This window comes from Heteronotia binoei, chromosome 3 (genome assembly GCF_032191835.1).
Source record: "Heteronotia binoei isolate CCM8104 ecotype False Entrance Well chromosome 3, APGP_CSIRO_Hbin_v1, whole genome shotgun sequence".
Classification (NCBI taxonomy): domain Eukaryota; kingdom Metazoa; phylum Chordata; class Lepidosauria; order Squamata; family Gekkonidae; genus Heteronotia; species Heteronotia binoei.
The window spans coordinates 57969971-57989916 of NC_083225.1; the positions used below are offsets into that span (position 1 = coordinate 57969971).

Here is a 19946-nt window from a genome sequence, read left to right on the forward strand (position 1 = left end):
CCCCTTCTGACTGTTTTCCTGCAAAGATGTGGGTGATGGAGGTTAGCTGAGAGTTGATGTACTTGTTTATGAGGCCATTCCACTGGCTCAGTGAATGCAACGTCCTCAGCAGTGCCACTATCTCTTCAGCCAGAGTACTACTGTGAGTTGCTGTAAGAGAGGCCTGAGGCCTGGCTTTCCTCCTCCTCAGAGTAGATTCTGACAAAAAAGGAAGGAAACAAAGCAAAACCTGAACACTAACAGAATTTAAGAGAGAGAATAAAATCCAGTGTTACAAACTAAATTCTCTTTTACCTCTGAGCAGTGGGATATCTGAAGAACAAGTTGTAAGGAGGCTACCCAAGAAACCGAACAATTTTTCCACAAGAAATTTCATATCCCTTGACCTTTCAGTTTTATCCCAGGAGGGAAGCACTGCTTGTAGTAAGTGAACTGCAAGGATCTAAAGCAGGAAGAGGGGAGAAAGAGATACACACTCAATTACTGGGAAAATGCCAATTAACTAAGAATAAAAACATTGTATTACATAGTAGATTAAATAAACTTACTAAAATGGCCTCTAATTCGCCTCTTTTTAAAAAAGAAAATTAAGCCCTTTTTCCTCACAAGGTGTCAAGATAAAAAAAAATGAGTCTTGAGGGGGAAAGGGGGTTATAGATGGTGAGGTTTAATTTTAAGGCTCATATTTGGAAGAAACAGAGTGTTGTATGCATACAAGTTTGGTTTCATATAAGGAGAATAATGGCAAAAATCTTAAAAACTACTTTACCAGTGGAATTCCTTACTTTTTATCTTTCTATGGCAGACTTGTTATGCCATGCCAAAACTGATTTCCAAACTTTCCTGAGTTTCAGGAGATATTTGCCACAACAACATTGAGGCTGCTACTGAAACAACATCAAACTACCTTGGGCATGCAGAACTGATAATGTGGTCAGGCCAATGCCTATGCTTTCTCAACCAGCAAAATTCGGCCCCATAAACCATATTCTTCTTTTTCATACGGGGGCTAAATGCAGCAACATCAAATTCAGCCTGCTTAGCATTTTGGCAATCTCACTGCCAAACTGAAGATGTGCCTCAAATGTTTCCATCTGCTCTCTGACTGGTATCGGGTTATCAGATGCTGCTTTTTGATTTCAATGCATTTCAACTTTACATATTGTATTGTTTTTTTAATAGTACTTTAAAAGCTGTTTCACATATCTTTTACTGATTGAAAGATGGAATAGTAACTATTTTAGATGAGTCCACAAGAAGCCGGAGCTTTAAAACTATGATGTAACTCAACTACTGACTGTTAAAAATTCAGTGGGTACCTCCAGTAAAGTAAAACACTACCTGTCGCTGTAGAGAAGCTGCAGTGAATGATTCATGTCCCTCGACTATTTTCATTAGCAGAGTTATCCACTGTGATGTACTAAGAGTGCTGCACATCTGAGGCATAAGTGCTATACTTCGGATGAATCCCAAGGTACACCAAATCCTGTGCTGTTCTTTATTAACCAATGCATTTGGCAAGGAACCTAGAAATAAATAATAAAAATAAGAATGTCTTCTTAAATGCTCCTCTCTGCCCAGCAGTATTAAATTTATGCAATATGACATCTGAAAGCTTTTCCCGTAAAATAATGCTTTTAAGAAAACTAGTTCCAATAAAATGGCCCTTTACCATTGTATTGTTTGTTGTATTCTATTTTATACTTTCTTCCCTTTAGCCAACCATAATAATGGGAGGGGAGGAGTTCATCCAAGTGAAATAGTCGAGAACTTGTTATGCAAACAATTGCTTGCTTTTAAGGGGGCACTCAGTTCGTGGATCTCTAAGTATGCAATCGCAGCCACAGAATGGCATTTCAACTTAAAAAACCAAAAAGGGTCTTATTGATATTACAATAAAGCATTAGATGCAGCCCACACAAGTACTTACTTGATTTGTCTATAGTTCCGCTCTCTACCAGCAAGCGGAGCAGCCCACAGAGAGTTCTGGTAGCTTCGTTTTGCATGACTTCTGCATGGACTCCGGCAGACAGGCAGAGAGTTTGCAGCAGGTTCACTGTACTTGTCAGCATCATGGAAGTAGGATGGAGATTTCTTTCAACTTGTTCTCCTTCTGAAGCAAAAGTCAAAATAAATGACAGCAGGCAATTAGATACATTGCTGGTTAAAGCATTACATAGTATTTTACAATCATATTAATATATCTTTTACAGCTGTAGTCAATTCTACATCTGGAATAAAGACATTCCAAAATGTGTTCAATATTGAATGAGCCAGTCAAAGAAGAAGTGGAACTACTCAATTTTATTTTGTTTAATATCCGTTTATTTCATTTGATTTATATCCCACCCCTCCTACCAGCAAGCTCAGGTAAACTTGCCACAGCTTCAGAATATTGTACTAAAGAACAGCATTGTAAAGAATAGTATAGTAGTAAAGAACAAACCATTCAGGTGCTTGTACCAGTAATGGAGTTGATTAAAGGAAAGCAGTTTCAGAGGGCAGCCATTTTTGTCTGCAGTAGAACAGCTAGACTTGAGTTCACTAGCAACTTAGGAGTTCAACAAATTTGAGGGTATACGTTTTCAAGAGTCACAATTCTCTCTGTCAAACAAAGGGAGCTTTGACTCTTCAAAAGTTATACTTACAAAAACTTGTGGTCTCTAAGGTCCAACTGGACTCGCATTTAAGGGAAAGCAAACTATTAAAATATCTTTGCAGTGTTAAAGGAGAAAACATCTAAGTTTCACCCAAACAAAGATTTCAGGTTTTCACGGCTGGTAACATCATTAAGGTTTGTAGAATCTTTCAGGCTCAAGTGCCGTGTTCTACTGGAGAAAGTTTTCCTTCCAGACATTTTCCAAAGGCTGCAGAGAACATCCTCAGTGGCGTTGCAGCCGGAGCAGGCGCTCCGACCTTCTTGGCTGCTGTGCATTGAGTGGGGCCAGGGCTGCTGGAGAGCTGCTATTTCTAGGCTGGAGGGGGTGTGGTGAAAGGGCAATTGGTTTGTGGATGTGCCCACTGTTTGGTGGGGCTTCCTGAAAGGGTAGCGATAAGGAAACTGGCTTTTGAATGTGACCATTTTTCTGTGTTAATTGCTGGGAGGGTTGGAAGGGGTGTGAAGATAAGGAAGATGGTTGTTGACTGTGCTGATTGTTCTGTGTAATGTACTGGTTGTTCTGTGACTTTCTGCAATTTATAGTCTGTAGGGTGTTTTGCAGAGCTGGGTACCAAGATTGGTGGATGAAAATGCCTTCTTCCTTTCTGTTAAAATTGTGCTGGTGTTTGTAAATCTCAATAGCTTCTCTGTTCAGGTGGGTATGATAATGTGAGACCATAGAAAGGACTTCAGTTCTTTCAAAGTGGATGATGTGGTCTCCTTCTTGAAGTCCATGTTCAGCTACAGCTGATTTTTCTGGCTGAAACAAGCGACAGTGTCTCTTGTGTTCGGTGAGACGGGTGTTGATACTGCGTTGGGTAGTGCCAATGTAGACTGCACCACAGGAGCAGGGTATTTTGTAGACTCCAGGGGTTGAAAGTGGATCTCTCATATCTTTGGCCGAGCGCAGCATGTGGCGGATCTGTTGTGTGGGCTTGAAGACTGTGTCAACATTGTGGCGTTTGAGAATTTTGCCAATGCAGTCGGTGACATATTTTTATGTAGGGCAGGAAGGCTGTAACTACATTTGTGTGTGGCTCAGGATTTGGTGTGGATGGTCTCCTGGGATGGAGGGCTCTTCTAATTTCTTGTTGGGAGAACAAGACGTTTGCGCATTAAGAAACATAACGTGTTATAAAGAAATCAAGTGCCTAGGAAAATGTGACAATCTGAAATTCACTTTTAAATGCGATGTTTAACCAGCAGAACATTACTGCTTACTAAGAGTTAATGGATAAAAGTGAACAATTACAGATTAGAAGACACAGAAATAAAAGTAAACAGTATTTGGCCTCTGTAGGCCACACAGAACATAAACCTATTTCCCTCATTAACAGCTAGTACATAAAACAATCCATCATGATTAAAAATGTTGACGTTTCCAATCTTTCTGTATCTTTTACCTCTTAAAATTCATTTTATAAGTAAACAGATCTATTCCTGGATTAATAATAGCTAGATATATATACAGTAAAAGCTTCATTGCCCACAGGGATCTTGGGTTGCCAGTTAAGCCAATATGCTGGTTAAATAATTTTTACAACCCATCACCTGCGACTCCTTGAGCGCTTTCATCAGCGCTGCCTTCGCACCATCCTCAACATCCACTGGAGTGACTTTGTGACCAACACTGAAGTTCTCAAGCGGGCGGAGGTTACCAGCATCGAGGCACTGCTGTTGAAGACGCAGCTGCACTGGACAGGGCATATTTCTAGGATGGAAAACCACCGCCTTCCCAAGATTGCCCTGTATGGCGAACTCTCCACCGGCCATCGAAATAGAGGGGCACCAAAGAAGAGGTACAAGGACTCCTTGAAGAAATCCCTTGGCACCTGTCGCATCAACCATCACCAGTGGTCTGACCTAGCCTCAGATCGCAAAGCATGGAGGCACACCATCCACCAGGCTGTCTTTTCTTTTGAGAATGCACGCATAGCTGGTCTTGAGGACAAAAGGAGATTGAGGAAGAATCGCACTGCTACAGCACCAACCCTAAATCAGACTTTTCCCTGCAGCCACTGTGGCCGGACCTGCCTGTCCCGCATTGGTCTTGTCAGCCACCAGCGAGCCTGCAGCAGACATGGACTATTGCACCCTTCTTAAATCTTCGTTCGTGAAGCCAAGCCGAGACAACCCAGCAGTGTTGAGTGAGCAGCAGTTGTGGCTGGACCATGTGGAACCCACTGTGTGGTTCTCTGGCACAAGTCCTCCCATTAGAGCAGGTGGAAAAAGAGCAGGTAGAGCAAGCCTGCTGGCTTTCTGCCATAGGAACCCACCTGGTCGCAGTGTGCGCAGGTGGCATCCCTGGCCAAAGACTGTTCATTGCTCCTTCTCCATCTGCTTTTGTACAACAGCAAGCAGTGGAACAGCAAGGACCCCTTCTTGGCCAAGAACTTCACTCTGCTTGTGCTATGGCCAAGTAACTACTGCCCATGGCTGAGAAGCACTCTTTCCTAGTGCTCTCCTAACAGCAGGGGAAGTTTGAGCGAGGAGCGCTTCTCAGCTACCTCCCACCAATGCGCACTGTTCCCATAGCAGCAGCACAAGCCTATGACCCTCCCCCTAGGCAAATTAGGCATTTGCCTAGGGCACCACTGGGGAGGGCGCCAAATTGGGCCCACCTGGCCCAGTGCCATAGGCAAATGCCCAAATTTTGGCACCCTCCCCACCCACTCTCTGATGACTCCAATCATCAAAGAGTGAGTGGGGCCGGCGCTCGGCTGGCGTGCAGTCTCTGTAACGTTCTCTGAGCGTCCTCCGCTTTTGGGCAGAGGGCACTCAGAAGAAGATATTGGATTTAAATCCCACATTATACTCTGAATCTCAGAGTCTCAGAGTGGTCACAATCTCCTTTACCTTTTTGCCCCACAACAGACACCCTGTGAGGTAGGTGGGGCTGAGAGAGCTCGTATAGCAGCTGCACCTTTCAAGGACAACTCCTACGAGAGCTGTGAGAACTTTACAGAGACTGTGCACCGGCCAGGCAACCTCCCTGCTCACTCTGATGACTCCGCTTTTGGGCAGAGGATGCTCAGAGGATGCTACAGAGACTGTACGCCAGCCGGGTGCCCTCCCCACTTGCTCCAATCATCAAAGAGCGAACGGGGAGGGTGCCTGGCCAGCGCGCAGGCTCTGTGGAATGTGGTGGGCAGGGAGGGTGTGGGGGGCAGGGAGGCGGCAAGCCTGCCTGGGGCACCCCACACCCTAGGACCAGCCCTATGACTTAATAGCATTTTCTGACTTTTTTTGCAGGAGAGCAAACGGAGTAGAAACAGACCAAGTCTTGAACATAGGAATCAGTTACTCAGCAACAATGTGAGTTGGTGGTGCTCACAGCTGGGACTTAGAGCCCACTCTTGTGCCATCTGCTCTCAAGCAAGAACAAGCAGTAGTCAGGAGTGCTGCTTAACTACATGCCTGATAACACAGCTTTCACTGACCCATGCATTTCCAGACCTAATAATTAGGCCTTATTTCTTGGCAGTGGGGGGGCATAGAGATACAATCTGATTGGCCTCTGGCAAAGACTTTCCCCACGTTCAACTTGGGACTGGCTTACCAGAGTCATCCTCTGTATCCGAGTCTTCTGTTGCAGGCTGAGAAGCAGGTGGTGGTTCAGCCAGCTTGAGGTCATACTTTCCCTCTTTTCCCATTCTGTAAGAATTGGTGCTGCCAGTGTCCCACTGCACTCTAATCCAGCCATCTTCACCCAATTCTCCAATCACACGACCCAAGCCTGGAGGTGGTCCATCCTGAAGAGTACACCAAGTCAACAATCAAAAGAAGTCAATGAATGACTTTAGGAGCTACATTAGGATTTCACAACAACAAAAAACTGCAATAGCCAGCATTCAGTGAACTGGCCAACTATCAAAGGCATGCAGACAGTGACGGAGCAGGCTTTAAGTATTACTTTGCAAAAAAAAAATCTTCTAGAAAAACAATAAAGCTTCGAATATGTGGGTAAGAACTAAAGTTGACTTTACGGATCTCTAGCAAAATGAGTGCATACCACGCAGGGAAGGCACATTTATTTATTTATTTAAAACATTTTAATGCCATTTTCCATTCATTCAGGGTCTCCAAGGCAGCAAACATGAAAACATTAATACATTCAAACAGCTAAAAACAGCATTTTCTAAGAAATTTTAGACTGCCTTTGTAAGAAATTTTATAGCACCATTTTTAAATTTTAAATTTATAAATTGTTTATATGTGTTTTTGCTTTTAAAATCATGAGGTATTGTTATTGTTGTGTGCTTTTAAAATCATGAGGTATTATTATTGTTATTGTTGTGAGCAGCCCAGAGTCCATGTGGAGTGGGCGGCATACAAATTTAAGATAGGTAAATAAATAAATTTAAAATAATTCAATAAAAACACATAAATGTACAACACTAGAACCAAGAAGAAGGGCCAATAACTGTTCTGGGGGTTTGCCAAATGAAACAAAAAAATCTTCACTCACGGGTGGAAGACACTGATAGAGAGAGAGAGACAGACTAATCTCCCTGGCCACAACTGAGAAAGCCCATTTAGAGTCAGATGGTGGGGGCATAAAAACATAAGAACATAAGAGAAGCCATGTTGGATCAGGCCAATGGCCCATCCAGTCCAACACTCTGTGTCACACAGTGGCCAAATATACACACACACACACACTGTGGCTAATAGCCACTGATGGACCTCTGTTCCATATTTTTATCCAATCCCCTCTTGAAGCTGGCTATGCTTGTAGCTGCCACCACCTCCTGTGGCAGTGAATTCCACATGTTAATCACCCTTTGGGTGAAGAAATACTTCCTTTTATCCGTTTTAACCTGACTGCTCAGCAATTTCATTGAATGCCCACGAGTTCTTGCACTGTGAGAAAGGGAGAAAAGGACTTTTTTCTCTACTTTCTCCATCCCATGCATAATCTTGTAAACCTCTATCATATCACCCCACAGTCGATATTTCTCCAAGCTAAAGAGCCCCAAGCGTTTTAACCTTTCTTCATAGGGAAAGTGTTCCAAACCTTTAATCATTCTAGTTGCCCTTTTCTGGACTTTTTTCAATGTTATAATATCCTTTTTGAGGTGCGGTGACCAAAATTGTACACAGTATTCCAAATGAGACCGCACCATCAATTTATACAGGGGCATTATGATACTGGCTGATTTGTTTTCAGTTCCCTTCCTAATAATTCCCAGCATGGCATTGGCCTTTTTTATTGCAATCACACACTGTCTTGACATTTTCAGTGAGTTATCTACCACGACCCCAAGATCACTCTCTTGATCGGTCTCTGCCAGTTCACAACCCATCAACTTTTATTTGTAGCTGGGATTCTTGGCATTACTTTGCACTTGGCCACACTGAACCTCATCTGCCACACTGACACCCACTCACCCAGCCTCAACAGATCCTTTGGAGTGCCTCACAATCCTCTCTGGTTCTCACCACCCTGAACAATTTAGTGTCATCTGCAAACCTGGCCACTTCACAGCTTACTCCCAACTCCAAATCATTAACGAACAAGTTAAAGAGCATGGGACCCAGTACTGAGCCCTGCGGCACCCCACTGCTTACCGTCCTCCACTGCAAAGACTGCTGATTTATACTCACTCTCTGCTTCCTATTAATTAGCCAGTTTTTGATCCACAAGAAGACCTGTCCTTTTACTCCATGACTCTCGAGCTTTCTAAGGAGCCTTTGATGAGGAACTTTATGAAAAGCTTCCTGGAAGTCAACGTAAACAACATCTATTGGGTCCCCTTTGTCCACATGTTTGTTCACCCCTCAAAGAACTGTAACAGGTCAGTGAGGCAAGATCTTCCCTTACAGAATCCATGCTGAGTCTTCCTCAATAACTTGTGTTCATCAATGTGCCTATTCATTCTGTCCTTGATAATGGTTTCTACCAACTTTCCTGGTATTGAAGTCAGACTGACTGGCCTGTAATTTCCCGGATCTCCTCTGGAACCCTTTTTAAAGATGAGGGTGACATTTGCTACTTCCAGTCCTCAGGAACGGAGGCAGATTTCAATGAAAGATTACATATTTTTGTCAGAAGATCCACAAGTTCAACTTTGAGTTCTTTCAGAACTCTTGGATGTATGCCATCCAGACCTGGTGACTTATTAGTTTTTAATTTCTCAATCAGTTGTTGGACCTCCTCTCTTGTCACCTCAATCTGACTCAGATCTTTCAACACCCCTTCCAAAATTAGTGGTTTTGGAGCAGGCAAACACTTTCCATCTTCCACAGTGAAGAGGGAGGCAAAAAATGCATTCAGCTTCTCAGCCATTTTCCTATCCTCCTTCAGTAATCCTTTTACCCCTTGGTCATCCAAGGGCCCCAGTGCCTCCCTGGCTGGTTTTCTGCTTCTAATATATTTGAAGAAATTTTTATTGTTGGTCTTTATGTTTTTTGCAATATGCTCCTCATAGTCCCTTTTTGCCTGCCTGATCACAGCCTTGCATTTGATTTGCCACAGCCTGTGTTCCCTTTTATTAAACTCACTTGGACTAGCTTTCCACCGCTTAAAGGAGTCCTTCTTACCTTTTACAGCTTCCATTACTTTGTTTGTTAACCATGCAGGCCTTCTCTTATACCTGTTTGTGCCTTTCCTAACTTGTGGTATATATTTTATTTGAGCTTCTAGGATTGTAGTTTTAAATAGCCTCCAAGTTTCTCCAAGGGTTTTGACTGTATTTACCTTTCCTTTCAGTTTCCTCTTCACATGCCTCCTCATCTTAGAGAATTTATTCCTTTTAAAGTTAAACGTGGTTGTGCTGGTCTTTTGGGGCAACTCCCTATTTATACAAATGGTGATATCAATAACATTATGGTCACTGCTCCCAAGCGGTGCGATCACTTTTACAACTCTCACCAAGTCTTGGGCATTACTTAGGACCAAATCCAGGATCGCCCCACTCCTGGTAGGTTCTGTGACCATCTGCTCCATAGCACAGTCATTGAGGGTGTCTAGAAACTCAATCTCTTTCTCTCGACCTGAACACATATTGACTCAATCAATCTGCGGGTAGTTAAAATCACCTATTATGACACAGTTTTTATGTTTAGCCACTATCTTTAATACTTCCATCATATTATAATCGTCCTCTATCTTTTGATTTGGTGGACAATAACTACCACAGTTAAATTTCTTTTTGGGCCCTCTATTTCAACCCAAAGCATTTCTAGAAGGGAATCTAATTCTCTGACCTCAGTCTTACTGGACTGTATACCCTCTCTGACATACAGAGCCACCCCACCTCCAACCCTTCCCTCCCTATCATTCCGATATAATTTATATTCAGGAATCACCGTGTCCCACTGATTCTCCTCATTCCACCAAGTTTCTGAAATTCCCACAATGTCTATGTTTTCCCCCAACACTAAACATTCCAACTCACCAATTTTACTTTGAACACTTCTAGAATTTGTATACAAACATCTATAATTTCCCAGGCAAGTTAGGCCTGCAACCTTCCTCCTGCTGCCTCAAGACTTTGGCAGACAGTCCATACTGTTTGTCACCATCTCAGTGGACAACTCTGATCCATTACCCGGTAGAAAAGTAACAGCTAACCTTTCATCTCTTTGAGATGAGTCCTCCCAAACCAGAGACATTTCATCTCCTGTCGGCTTTCCCCCAAGATTTAGTTTAAAAACTGCTCTGCCACCTTTTTGATTTTAATTGCCAGAAGCCTGGTACCATCTGGGGACAAGTGGAGACCGTCTCTTTTGTACAGCTCCCGCTTGTTCCAGAAAGCATCCCAGTGCGTAACAAACTTAAACTCTTCCTCCCTACACCATCGTCTCATCCACACATTGAGACTTCTAATTTGTGCCTGTCTCTCCAGCCCTGTACGTGGAACATGTAGCACTTCTGAGAAGACTACCTTGGAGGTCCTGGCCTTAAGTCTCCTGCCTAGCAGCCTAAATTTTTCCTCCAGGACCTTACGACTGCATTTCCCCACATCATTGGTGCCAACATGCACCACGACCACGGGCTCCTCCCCAGCACTGTCTATCAGCCTATCTACAACACGCGTAATGTCCACTACCTTCGCACCAGGCAGGCAAATCACCATACAGTCAGTACGCGGTTTTGTCACCCAGCTGTCTCCTTGCCTAAGAATCGAATCACCAACTACCAAGACCCCCCCCCCTCCCTCCCTGCCCAGGGATGGTTCCTTGGCATGAAAGGATATCCGCTCACCAACTGAAGAGGTCCCTTCTGAGGGCGCATTTCCCTTATCCTCAGAACGGTGCCCTGTTCCCTCTCGACCCTCATGCTCCCTGGCAGCAATGGGGCTGCCTTGTTCAGAGTGGGGCTCATCTAATACGTCCCCAAGGGTCTTCTCCAAGTGCCTAACTGACTGTCTCTGCTTTTCCAGGTTCGTCACCTCGGCCTCAAGGGTATGAACTCGTTCCCTGAGGACCAGGAGCTCCTTGCATCGAGCACACACCCAAGACTTCTGTCCTGTGGGCAGATAGTCATACATGTGAGACTCAGTGCAAAACACTGGAAAGCCCCCCTGCTGGCATTCTACCTTCATAATAGCTTTTTTAAACTATACAGTCCCCTTTTAAATCCTATTTGTTTATGTGGCTCTCCTTCTGGAGGGTCTACTTACCTTATTGAGAACACAAGGAAAATTGGGATCTGGGTTCCTGGTCCTTACACAGCCCCCAGGCCAAGAGCCCTTTAGCTCTCACCCTTCGGCTCACGCCAAAGGCTTGCACCTCTGGCAAGACACAGCTTAATAATGCAAAGAGGGTGGGGTCTCAGTCTGCCTCAGGAACACAGTCACTCCTAATCAATCAGCAACAATCACCTTCAGCCCACTCAAACAAAACAAACAGCAGTTCCCCAGCAACCACAAACTCAGAATTTTTAGCAATCAGTCACAAAAACTCAGAAATTTTCAGCAACTTCCCCAGCTGTTTAGAAAGCCAAACCTCATCCTTATAGCACTTCTTATCTGCTCTCTCTCAGAGCTCTTGAAATGTGCTCAGCCTCTGGCAAAGCGCAGCTTAATAATGCAAAGAGGGTAGGGCCTCAGTCTTGAACAGGTAGCTTGAACCATTGGCTTTAATGAATACACTTCAAAGGCTTGGGGCTTTAAACTACTTCTCATAATAAAACTACAGTTGTCCCTGCAAGTAACACTTTCTCATGCCCGCTTATCTCCCACCGGTGATGGTTGCTTTCTCCCCCCTGGTGATGTACTTGCTTTTTCTTGGGAGGCGCCAGGGAGGCTAGCTTGGTGCTCTGCACTTCAAAGGCATTGCTGGCCTTTGGAGTTTTGGCAGCTTCCATTCCCACCCCTCCTCTTTCTCTTGCAGGGCATAGGTATTAATGGCACAGTTTTATTCAGCAATAGGGTTGGTAAGCATGTATTAAAAACAATTATAAAGCATAAATGACTTCAATGAAACATTGCCTGACATACACAGCCACTCCTAATCAATCAGCAACAATCACCTTCAGCCCACTCAAACCAAACGAACAGTAGTTCCCCAGCCAAACAGTAGTTCCTCAGTTCAGAATTTTCAACAATCACACAGTCACACAAACTCAGAAATTCTCAACAACTTCCCCAGCTGTTTAGAAAGCCAAACCTCACCCTTATAGCAACCCAAACAGGGCCAAACCCAAACAGGCCAAAGTACATGACGTGGCAACTCTGCTATAGCTAAAAGCAACTCTGAGTCTGGTCAGTGCCTGGATGGAAGACTGTTTAGGGAACCCATCATACTATGCCTGAAATTCTAAGGAAGAAAAGTGAGATATAAATAAAATAAAACAAGGAGTACCTGATCACCCCATTTCCAGTCAACACCTCTCATTACTCTGGTGCCAATCTTCATCATGGCTGCCAGTTCTGGCCCTGATACAGGGAGCTGAACTGGAGTGATCTCCTTCCTTGACTCTTCTAGGACCGTAGCAGAAGCACCACGGGATGAAGCAAGCATGTCTTCTTCAATGTTGTCTGAACTAGGCCCTGATTCAGTAAAAGATGTATTGAAACAAAGGTGCCTATAACAATAAGCTAGTACAATACTGTAAAATATGCACAACATATATACAATTGAAAAAAACAAAGAATTGGCATAGACTAGAATTAACATGGTAAGTGACCATTAAAATAAGCATTGCCAGGGAACAAAAACCCTCAAACAGAAAGCGGCCACAGGATGAAACAACATTGCCTACGCTGCTGCCACAAGAGGCATATCACACAAGATCCTTCCTCTTCCCATTTCTGTCAATGGAATGACTATGAGAACCACTTGCTTCAACTTGTTTTAGTTTTGCAAGCATTTAGAATCATAGAATTACAGAGTTGGAAGGGATCTCCAGGGTCATCTAGTCCAACCCCCTGCACAATACAGGAAATTCACAAATACCTCCCCCTAAGTTCACAGGATCAACATTGCTGTCAAAAGGGGCATCTAGCCTCTGTTTAAAAAGTCCGAAAAAGAAGAACCCATCACTTCCCAAGGAAACCTGTTCCATGAGGAACCGCTCTGTCAGGTTCTTCCTAATGCTTATCCAAAAACTCTTTTGATTTAATTTCAACCTTGATGGTTCTGGGCCAACCTTTTGGGGCAACAGAAAACAACTCTGCACCATCCTCTATATGACAGCTCTTTGAGTACTTGAAGATAATTAACATATCACCTCTCAGTCATCTCATCTTCAGGCTACATGTACCCAGCTCCTTCAGCCTTTCCTCATACAACTTGGCCTCCAGACCCCTCACCATCTTCATTGCCCTCTTCTGGATGCATTCCAGCTTGTCTATAACCTTTTTAAATTGTGGTGCCCAAAACTAAACTCAGTACTCTAGGTGAGGTCTAACCAGAGCAAAATAAAGCAATACCATCACTTCTAATGATCTGGACACTATACTTCTGTTGATACAGCCCACTATACTTCTGTTGATACTGCATTTGCCTTTTTAGCTACTGCATAACACTGACTTGTATTCAGTGCATGGTCTCCTAGATCCTTTTCACACATACTATTTAGTCTTTCTGCAAAGTCTCTACAATGATGCGTATGCTAGTTTTGTTTTAAAAAAATAAAACTATCAAAATAGGCATGTAGGAAGTATTCTGAAGTCTTTACCTATCAGCCGCAGTGTGGTTTGTGTCAGTGCCAACATGCCAGAGTTGAGAAGTAGGTTCAAGGTGTTTGCACCATGCTGTAAGGTTAACATGTTGAACATGACCAGTAAGAAACGTGCTTGGGGAATGGTCCCAAGACTTGGTCCTGCAGGATTCTCATTGGTAATTGTTTGCAGAGGAACAGGCTGGATCCCTGGAGGCGGAAGAGAATAGCTTTTAACAAATATAATCAAGCAGCTGCTTATGAGCTCAGTTGTTCCAAATGTCACACACTTAACTCCTGCCTATTTAGAAGACCAGTGTTTATTTCTAAGTGGGTGCCATTTTCTTCTGCTTTCATACATTCCCAAAGAATCTATGGAAGAAACTGATTCACCTAATAGCATTTCAGCTGAATTAAGCTTGCAGTTTTTAAAAAATACATTTCTCTTAACCCATGCTTATTAACTAGTAACAACCCAAATGATTATTAGTCAAAGCCACTGACGCCACTCAGGATATAAGAATGACATATCATAAGAGTGACAGTATAAGAATGACAATCCCTTCAACTTCTCCATGCCTTACTTCATCCACCTCATAAGTAGTGTAGAAGAGCAAAGACAAATCCACACGTATCAGCTCTCTGCTAGCATCTACCTACTGGCTATGGAGCAAAGAATCAAACACCAGGTACCACATAAATTAAATACAGAAGTACTTCTGTAACATAATAGAATTCCAATAGGTTGCATCTCACTAACACACAGTTGCATCAACAGAGTTGTCAAAAGGTGGTTTACAACACAGACCTGTTAAGTACTCACCTAGTTCTTTAAACCTGCTGTTAGCGTCAATCAGTATATTTCGAACATTCTGAATAGCCCATGAATACAACTTTCCAAAGGTAACTTCCAGCAGCATACGATTGAAGGGTGGAATCAAATCAACATCCTTTAAGCAATCTGTTAGAGGTTCCCTTTTGTTGATTAAAAAAGGTAATTGCAAAGTTTTAAAAATGATAGCCCAGTAAGAGAATCCCAAACCAGACAAAAGGATTTGGCTTCCCTCCCCTGGCCCAACCTCCATAATAGCTCACTGGTGCAAATTTGGTACTGTCCCTGAAGTTAATAAGATGTTTCTGTGGCACAGAAAATGCTATGCTAGGACCTTAAGTTTCCCCTTCCTTGCAGGACCTTAAATTTCCCCAACCTCTGCAGTTGACCCTGTGCTCTGCCAGCACTGCATAGCAAAAGCCCACAAAACAGACCAGGGTTGGAGAAGAGAGAAGAGGAAGTTACCCTATGTTGCTTCCTTCTGGAATAAGACGTTGCCATCCACAGAACATAGCATATTGCACAGAAGGCAATAAAAAGTTTTTGGTTGCCAACTTCAGAATTGTATCTATCCCCTCTAAACGAACTTCAGCTCTTTCTAGCTGCAAGGTAACAGAGACATAACATTGTGATATTGATGTCAGTGCCATGAGAAGTAAGGCCCCCCTCGCTTGACACCAGACATGCCTTACCTGCTTCAGTAAACACTTTCTCATTTTTTCTACATCCACAGGTTCCTCTTTCAGAGCAAACTCAACAATGGTGTTGAGAAGAGCAGATTGGGGATATAAGCCTTGGACATTTTGTTTCAGCCATTTGTACTTGTGAACACCTGTGACTGTATTTATCAGTGGTTGCCATTTATCCTAGGAAATAAGAAGAAAATTCATATTCACACTCAAATTAATAATCCCAGCAGTCAGAATATAGCTTTTGCTCCATTTTAGTGCTTTTACATATGATATAAACCTTTAGAACCTTAAAGTCCAAGGCCTAGGAAGGGCTGCACAGAATTAAACTTCTGTGAGCTCCAACACTTATTCCATTTTTTTAGTTTTTAATTAGAATTTAATGGCCAGCATGAACTATTATTATTTCTAGCTACAAATAAGGAAAGGTCAACATTCACATTTAAAAGCTATCTTTATAACACATAAAAGGAAAGCCATCCAGGCTCAGTTCACATAGATATTCCAAGATCCTGAAACTCTCTTGGAACTCTCTGTCTGGAACAGTGATGCTCTGCATTCTCGGTGCTTGGGGGGGGGCACAGTGGGAGGGCTTCTAGCCCCACTGGTGGACCTGCTGATGGCACTTGGGTTTTTTGGGCCACTGTGTGACACAAAGTGTTGGACTGGATGAGCCATTGGTCAGATCCAACATGGCTTCTCCTATGTTCTTATCCTCCTCACACAGTGAAGGAATAAGTTGTGCATGCTGCCCACCCATCATACATACCAACACAAAACACACTAGTTCGCGACAAGGATTCCCCATATGTACTCTTGCATACATGATTCCCCCACTCTTTTATATAAAAGCTTAGGGGAAGCTCAATGAACACCAACGTGGGCCCTCAAATACAGTGTATCCAACTCACTCCTAAAAGGAATACCAGAATGATCATCATGATATTGTCCTGTCACACATACATGTTCCAGATGTACAAGGACTACTGTAAGGCTTATGTATATTCCACACCAAGAAATGCTACCTTAGGTGATTTGACTGGCAAGGGTCTTTTATCAACTGCCACAGGACTGTGAGATATGACACACGGCTCCTCCAAATCACTTCCCTCATTACCAATTTTGGATTCTTCCACATCAGAAGATTCAGACTTTTTGGGTACTAGTAACATAAAGAAGAAAACGACATACCATCGCTGAGTAATCCTGTAATTCTGTCACAGTTTTTCAATGAGCTACAAGCTTCTTGCTTTAGAACAAAACAAGTATCCAGTGCATTCCACCACAAAATTATACTAAAAATATATAGTGTGCATTTAAAAATATTTTTACCTCTCTTTTTTCTTCTCTCTCTAATTATCTTCTGAACAATTCTTCGCCATCGAGGCAAAGAACTTAGACTTTTAAGCTTAGACATAATGGAGAGGTCATTGCATACAGCTGGACGCAATTCATTGAAGAGGAATCTCAAACGTTCAATAACAGGAGCACAGACTTCTTTATAAGACCTTCCTTGTTCCTGGTGAGTCTTAAAGTAATAGAGCAAAGAAGTCGCATATCACTAAGGAAACAATAAAGAACAGAAAAGAAGAGGCCTGGCCTATAGATCCCAGACAAGCCTAATCTTATCAAATAGCCGAATCCAAGCAAGGTCAACTCTGGCAAGTAGCTGGATGGGAGACCTCCTTGGAATGCCAGAAGTTGGGAGGCAGGGGCAGGCTTTATCCAGCCACCTCACTGAATATCTTCCAGGCACCTAGCAGGGGTCAGTCACCAGAGGTTGTCATGACTTCCAGGTTCAAACATACTCACATTAACATATAAATACAATTTTTTAAAAAAAGACCATAGAAGAGAGGACTAAAATGGCTAATACTGCTGAAGAAACAAGTTACATATCTGATACTTACCTTGATAAGTGAACACTTCGCTTGGTAAACAACACGACATACATCTGCTACAGATTTTGGAAGTGTTCGGTGTTTAACTTGGTCAACTCCTAGCATAGCAGGATGAACAAGAGACAGCGCTATATGACCTTTATGAAGGAGAAAGAGATAAGTGTCAATGTCAAAGAAATAACTAATGCTACTAAGGTAAGAACTGAAAAATATTTTTGTGCCGAATACAGATACCTAAATCCTCATGCTTCAGCAAGCAACATAACAACAGACGTCCAACTTCTTCTACTGGGTGCTCCGGAGGGAATGTAATTGGCGTAGTCAAATGGCACTGTTTGCAATACCGCTCCACTTGACATAGGAAGTCCTGAACAAAAAAATGTACACTTAAAAGAATACATCACTAGAGTCTAATAAACCACACACTACAGTTTTAAATAAAATCATACACATTTAAAAATATTTAATTTACACAACTACTTCAGGCTAAGTAGCTGATCACCATCTCAAACCTAACTGTGCTAACAAATTAACAAGTATCCTCAACTGTGCCCCAATTTTACCCAGGCTGTGTGTATGATCCACTAGATCAACCTAAACAATAAAGATTCTTCTTACATAGTCATACACATGCATACAGAAATAAAATTGTAAACAGTAGGGACAAGGCCATGAAATTCAAGTGGCCCAGGGCCAGGAATTCAAATAAAGGTCCAAAGTAAATAAATTAAATTTAAAAAATAAAAAAATAAAAAATTATGCAAATTTATGAAATAATAAAGTTTGTAATCTCTTCCTGTTAAATACCCTATATCCTTCTAGGCCAGGTAATCTAATTTTTCTCATCCTTCCACTAACCTCTCCTCACCTTTTAGAGTATTAGCCCAGGGGTTATTATTTCTTGGAAGTATACCAGATGAGCACAGTATATGGGAAACTAACAATAATCATTTAAAGGCTTGACATACAGCCTACCTGTTTTCACTATTTGTTGACCACAACATGATTGTCTCATGAATAAGGCTGATTATTGCAGATCATTACTTGAAAACTGCCTAATTCTATATTGTAGATAAATAAAACCACCAAATGGTGCAAAGAAAAATTGTTTTAGAAGAGGCAGCCAAACAAACAGCACACTTCAAAATCTTAGTTTTATTTATGCCCTTTCAGTACTACTTTAAAAAAAAAGCAGCAAATGCCATTAGCCTATTGCTTGGCATAGTCAGGGTATGAGAAGGATGAATCAAGCCTGCTGTTGCTGTTCCACCTTGATCAGTGAATAGCATGGGACCAGGCCAGAACCAGCCATGCTTCCAGAACTAAAAGGAGCAGCCAGGCAAAGAAAAAACTGACAGATGCCTGGAGGAGAAACAGAACAAACACTGGAGGTCAGACATTGGCACCTTGCCTAACTTGCAACACTGCTTTCTACATTGTTCAGGCTTACCTATCTACACTGGCAAGCAGAAGCATTTCCACACACTCAGCAAACCATACAAGAGCCACATTGCCAATTAACTTAGGTTCCTACTGGCTGTCAGCTTTTGTAGAGAAGCTTCTGTTTCCCTGTTGTGGGGGTAAGCAGCTCCAATCCTTCCTTGCCGACACTTTAAAAGCCATAACCTTCAATCAGCTCCCACTTTGGACTCTGAGAAGCAGTGTGGGGATCATTTCCAGTGTGCTCTATAACTGGATGGATTTTTCTGATGTGAAGTCTTTTCAGATACCAACGTTCCCACTGGCTGAATGATACAACCTTTTAGACAAATTGGCCATGATAATGGAAGGGAGAAAGTCCCCAGTCTGCGAGCCCCAATCCTTAACATTACCTTCACAGTGTGATCCTGGATACTGTTGTCTGCTATAGCTTGCAGAAATGGTTGTGAGTGGTCACTCAGGGTGAGTCGATGAGAATACAGCTTTGATTTGTTAGGAGTGGTATTACCAGGACAACTGCAGTGGTCTTCATCCTTTTCCTCATTGTAACTGTAATGTATTTGACTAGTTTGCAAGCCTCCAGAGAAAATAGAAGACTTCAGCCATTCTACAAAAAGGAGCAAAGTACACTGAATGGAAAATCTGATCATACTACATTAGCTATTCTAAATTGCTTCACAGGTGACAATGCCATTCTCAGTTTAAAAAGGTATTAAGCTATTCAGAACATTGAGTATCTTCAAACTTACATGAAAGACCAGCACAAAAATGTTATGGAAGTCCTTCAAAGATCGTTACACTTGTGGCAGTGCTCATCTTGAGTCTGTTACAGAAGGAACAGGCTAAAAATGCCTTACATCACTTTTGTCTCAAGTCATTTAAAATAATTATTTTTGTTTACATTACCATAAGTATATTGTTTTATACCACTAATCCAGTACAATCTATCAAGATGGTAGCAGGTCAATGTGTTTTATGTTGCTGGCTATATATGTACAAAAAAAATCAAATGAACTGTTTAAATAAAAGAAGATGGCAGAAGGCCTCCAGATTTTTGGTCAGGGATCACTCCCAGCTCTAATATCTAAGGTTATTTTGTTTTAACCTGAAGATTCCAAGGATTAGGGATGGGCACAAACCAGGAAGGTTTGTAGTGATTCATGAAAACCTCCACAAAGTTTTCAGTTTCCTGAACTGATTTGTGGGTCATTGATTCATGAGTTGGGGGGAACTTTTGTGGGGGGAAAGCATTTTAAAATCACTGAGGTGTGCTGCTGTAGTGGTGCAACTCGGCAAGGGAAGGGAAGGCATTTAA

General features: G+C 42.4%; 1 protein-coding gene across 5 annotated transcripts in view; it reads right to left on the bottom strand.

Moving 5' to 3' along the window:
* The window catches only part of LOC132568251 (E3 ubiquitin-protein ligase HERC2), a 130742-nt gene that overhangs the window by 68663 nt on the left and 42133 nt on the right, over positions 1-19946 (bottom strand). For 4 of the 5 annotated variants that reach the window (XM_060233872.1, XM_060233876.1, XM_060233875.1 and 1 more), the window contains 15 exons: positions 19024-19238; positions 17426-17558; positions 17201-17328; positions 16623-16818; positions 16316-16452; positions 15294-15467; positions 15067-15203; positions 14593-14744; positions 13788-13979; positions 12470-12657; positions 6219-6411; positions 1931-2113; positions 1342-1526; positions 295-442; positions 2-198 (listed from right to left, as the gene is read on the bottom strand). In XM_060233872.1, the coding sequence (XP_060089855.1) occupies positions 2-198; positions 295-442; positions 1342-1526; positions 1931-2113; positions 6219-6411; positions 12470-12657; positions 13788-13979; positions 14593-14744; positions 15067-15203; positions 15294-15467; positions 16316-16452; positions 16623-16818; positions 17201-17328; positions 17426-17558; positions 19024-19238 (2558 nt within the window). The remainder of the gene's footprint in view (position 1; positions 199-294; positions 443-1341; positions 1527-1930; positions 2114-6218; positions 6412-12469; positions 12658-13787; positions 13980-14592; positions 14745-15066; positions 15204-15293; positions 15468-16315; positions 16453-16622; positions 16819-17200; positions 17329-17425; positions 17559-19023; positions 19239-19946) is intronic. The other variant, XM_060233873.1, reaches the window with a different exon arrangement.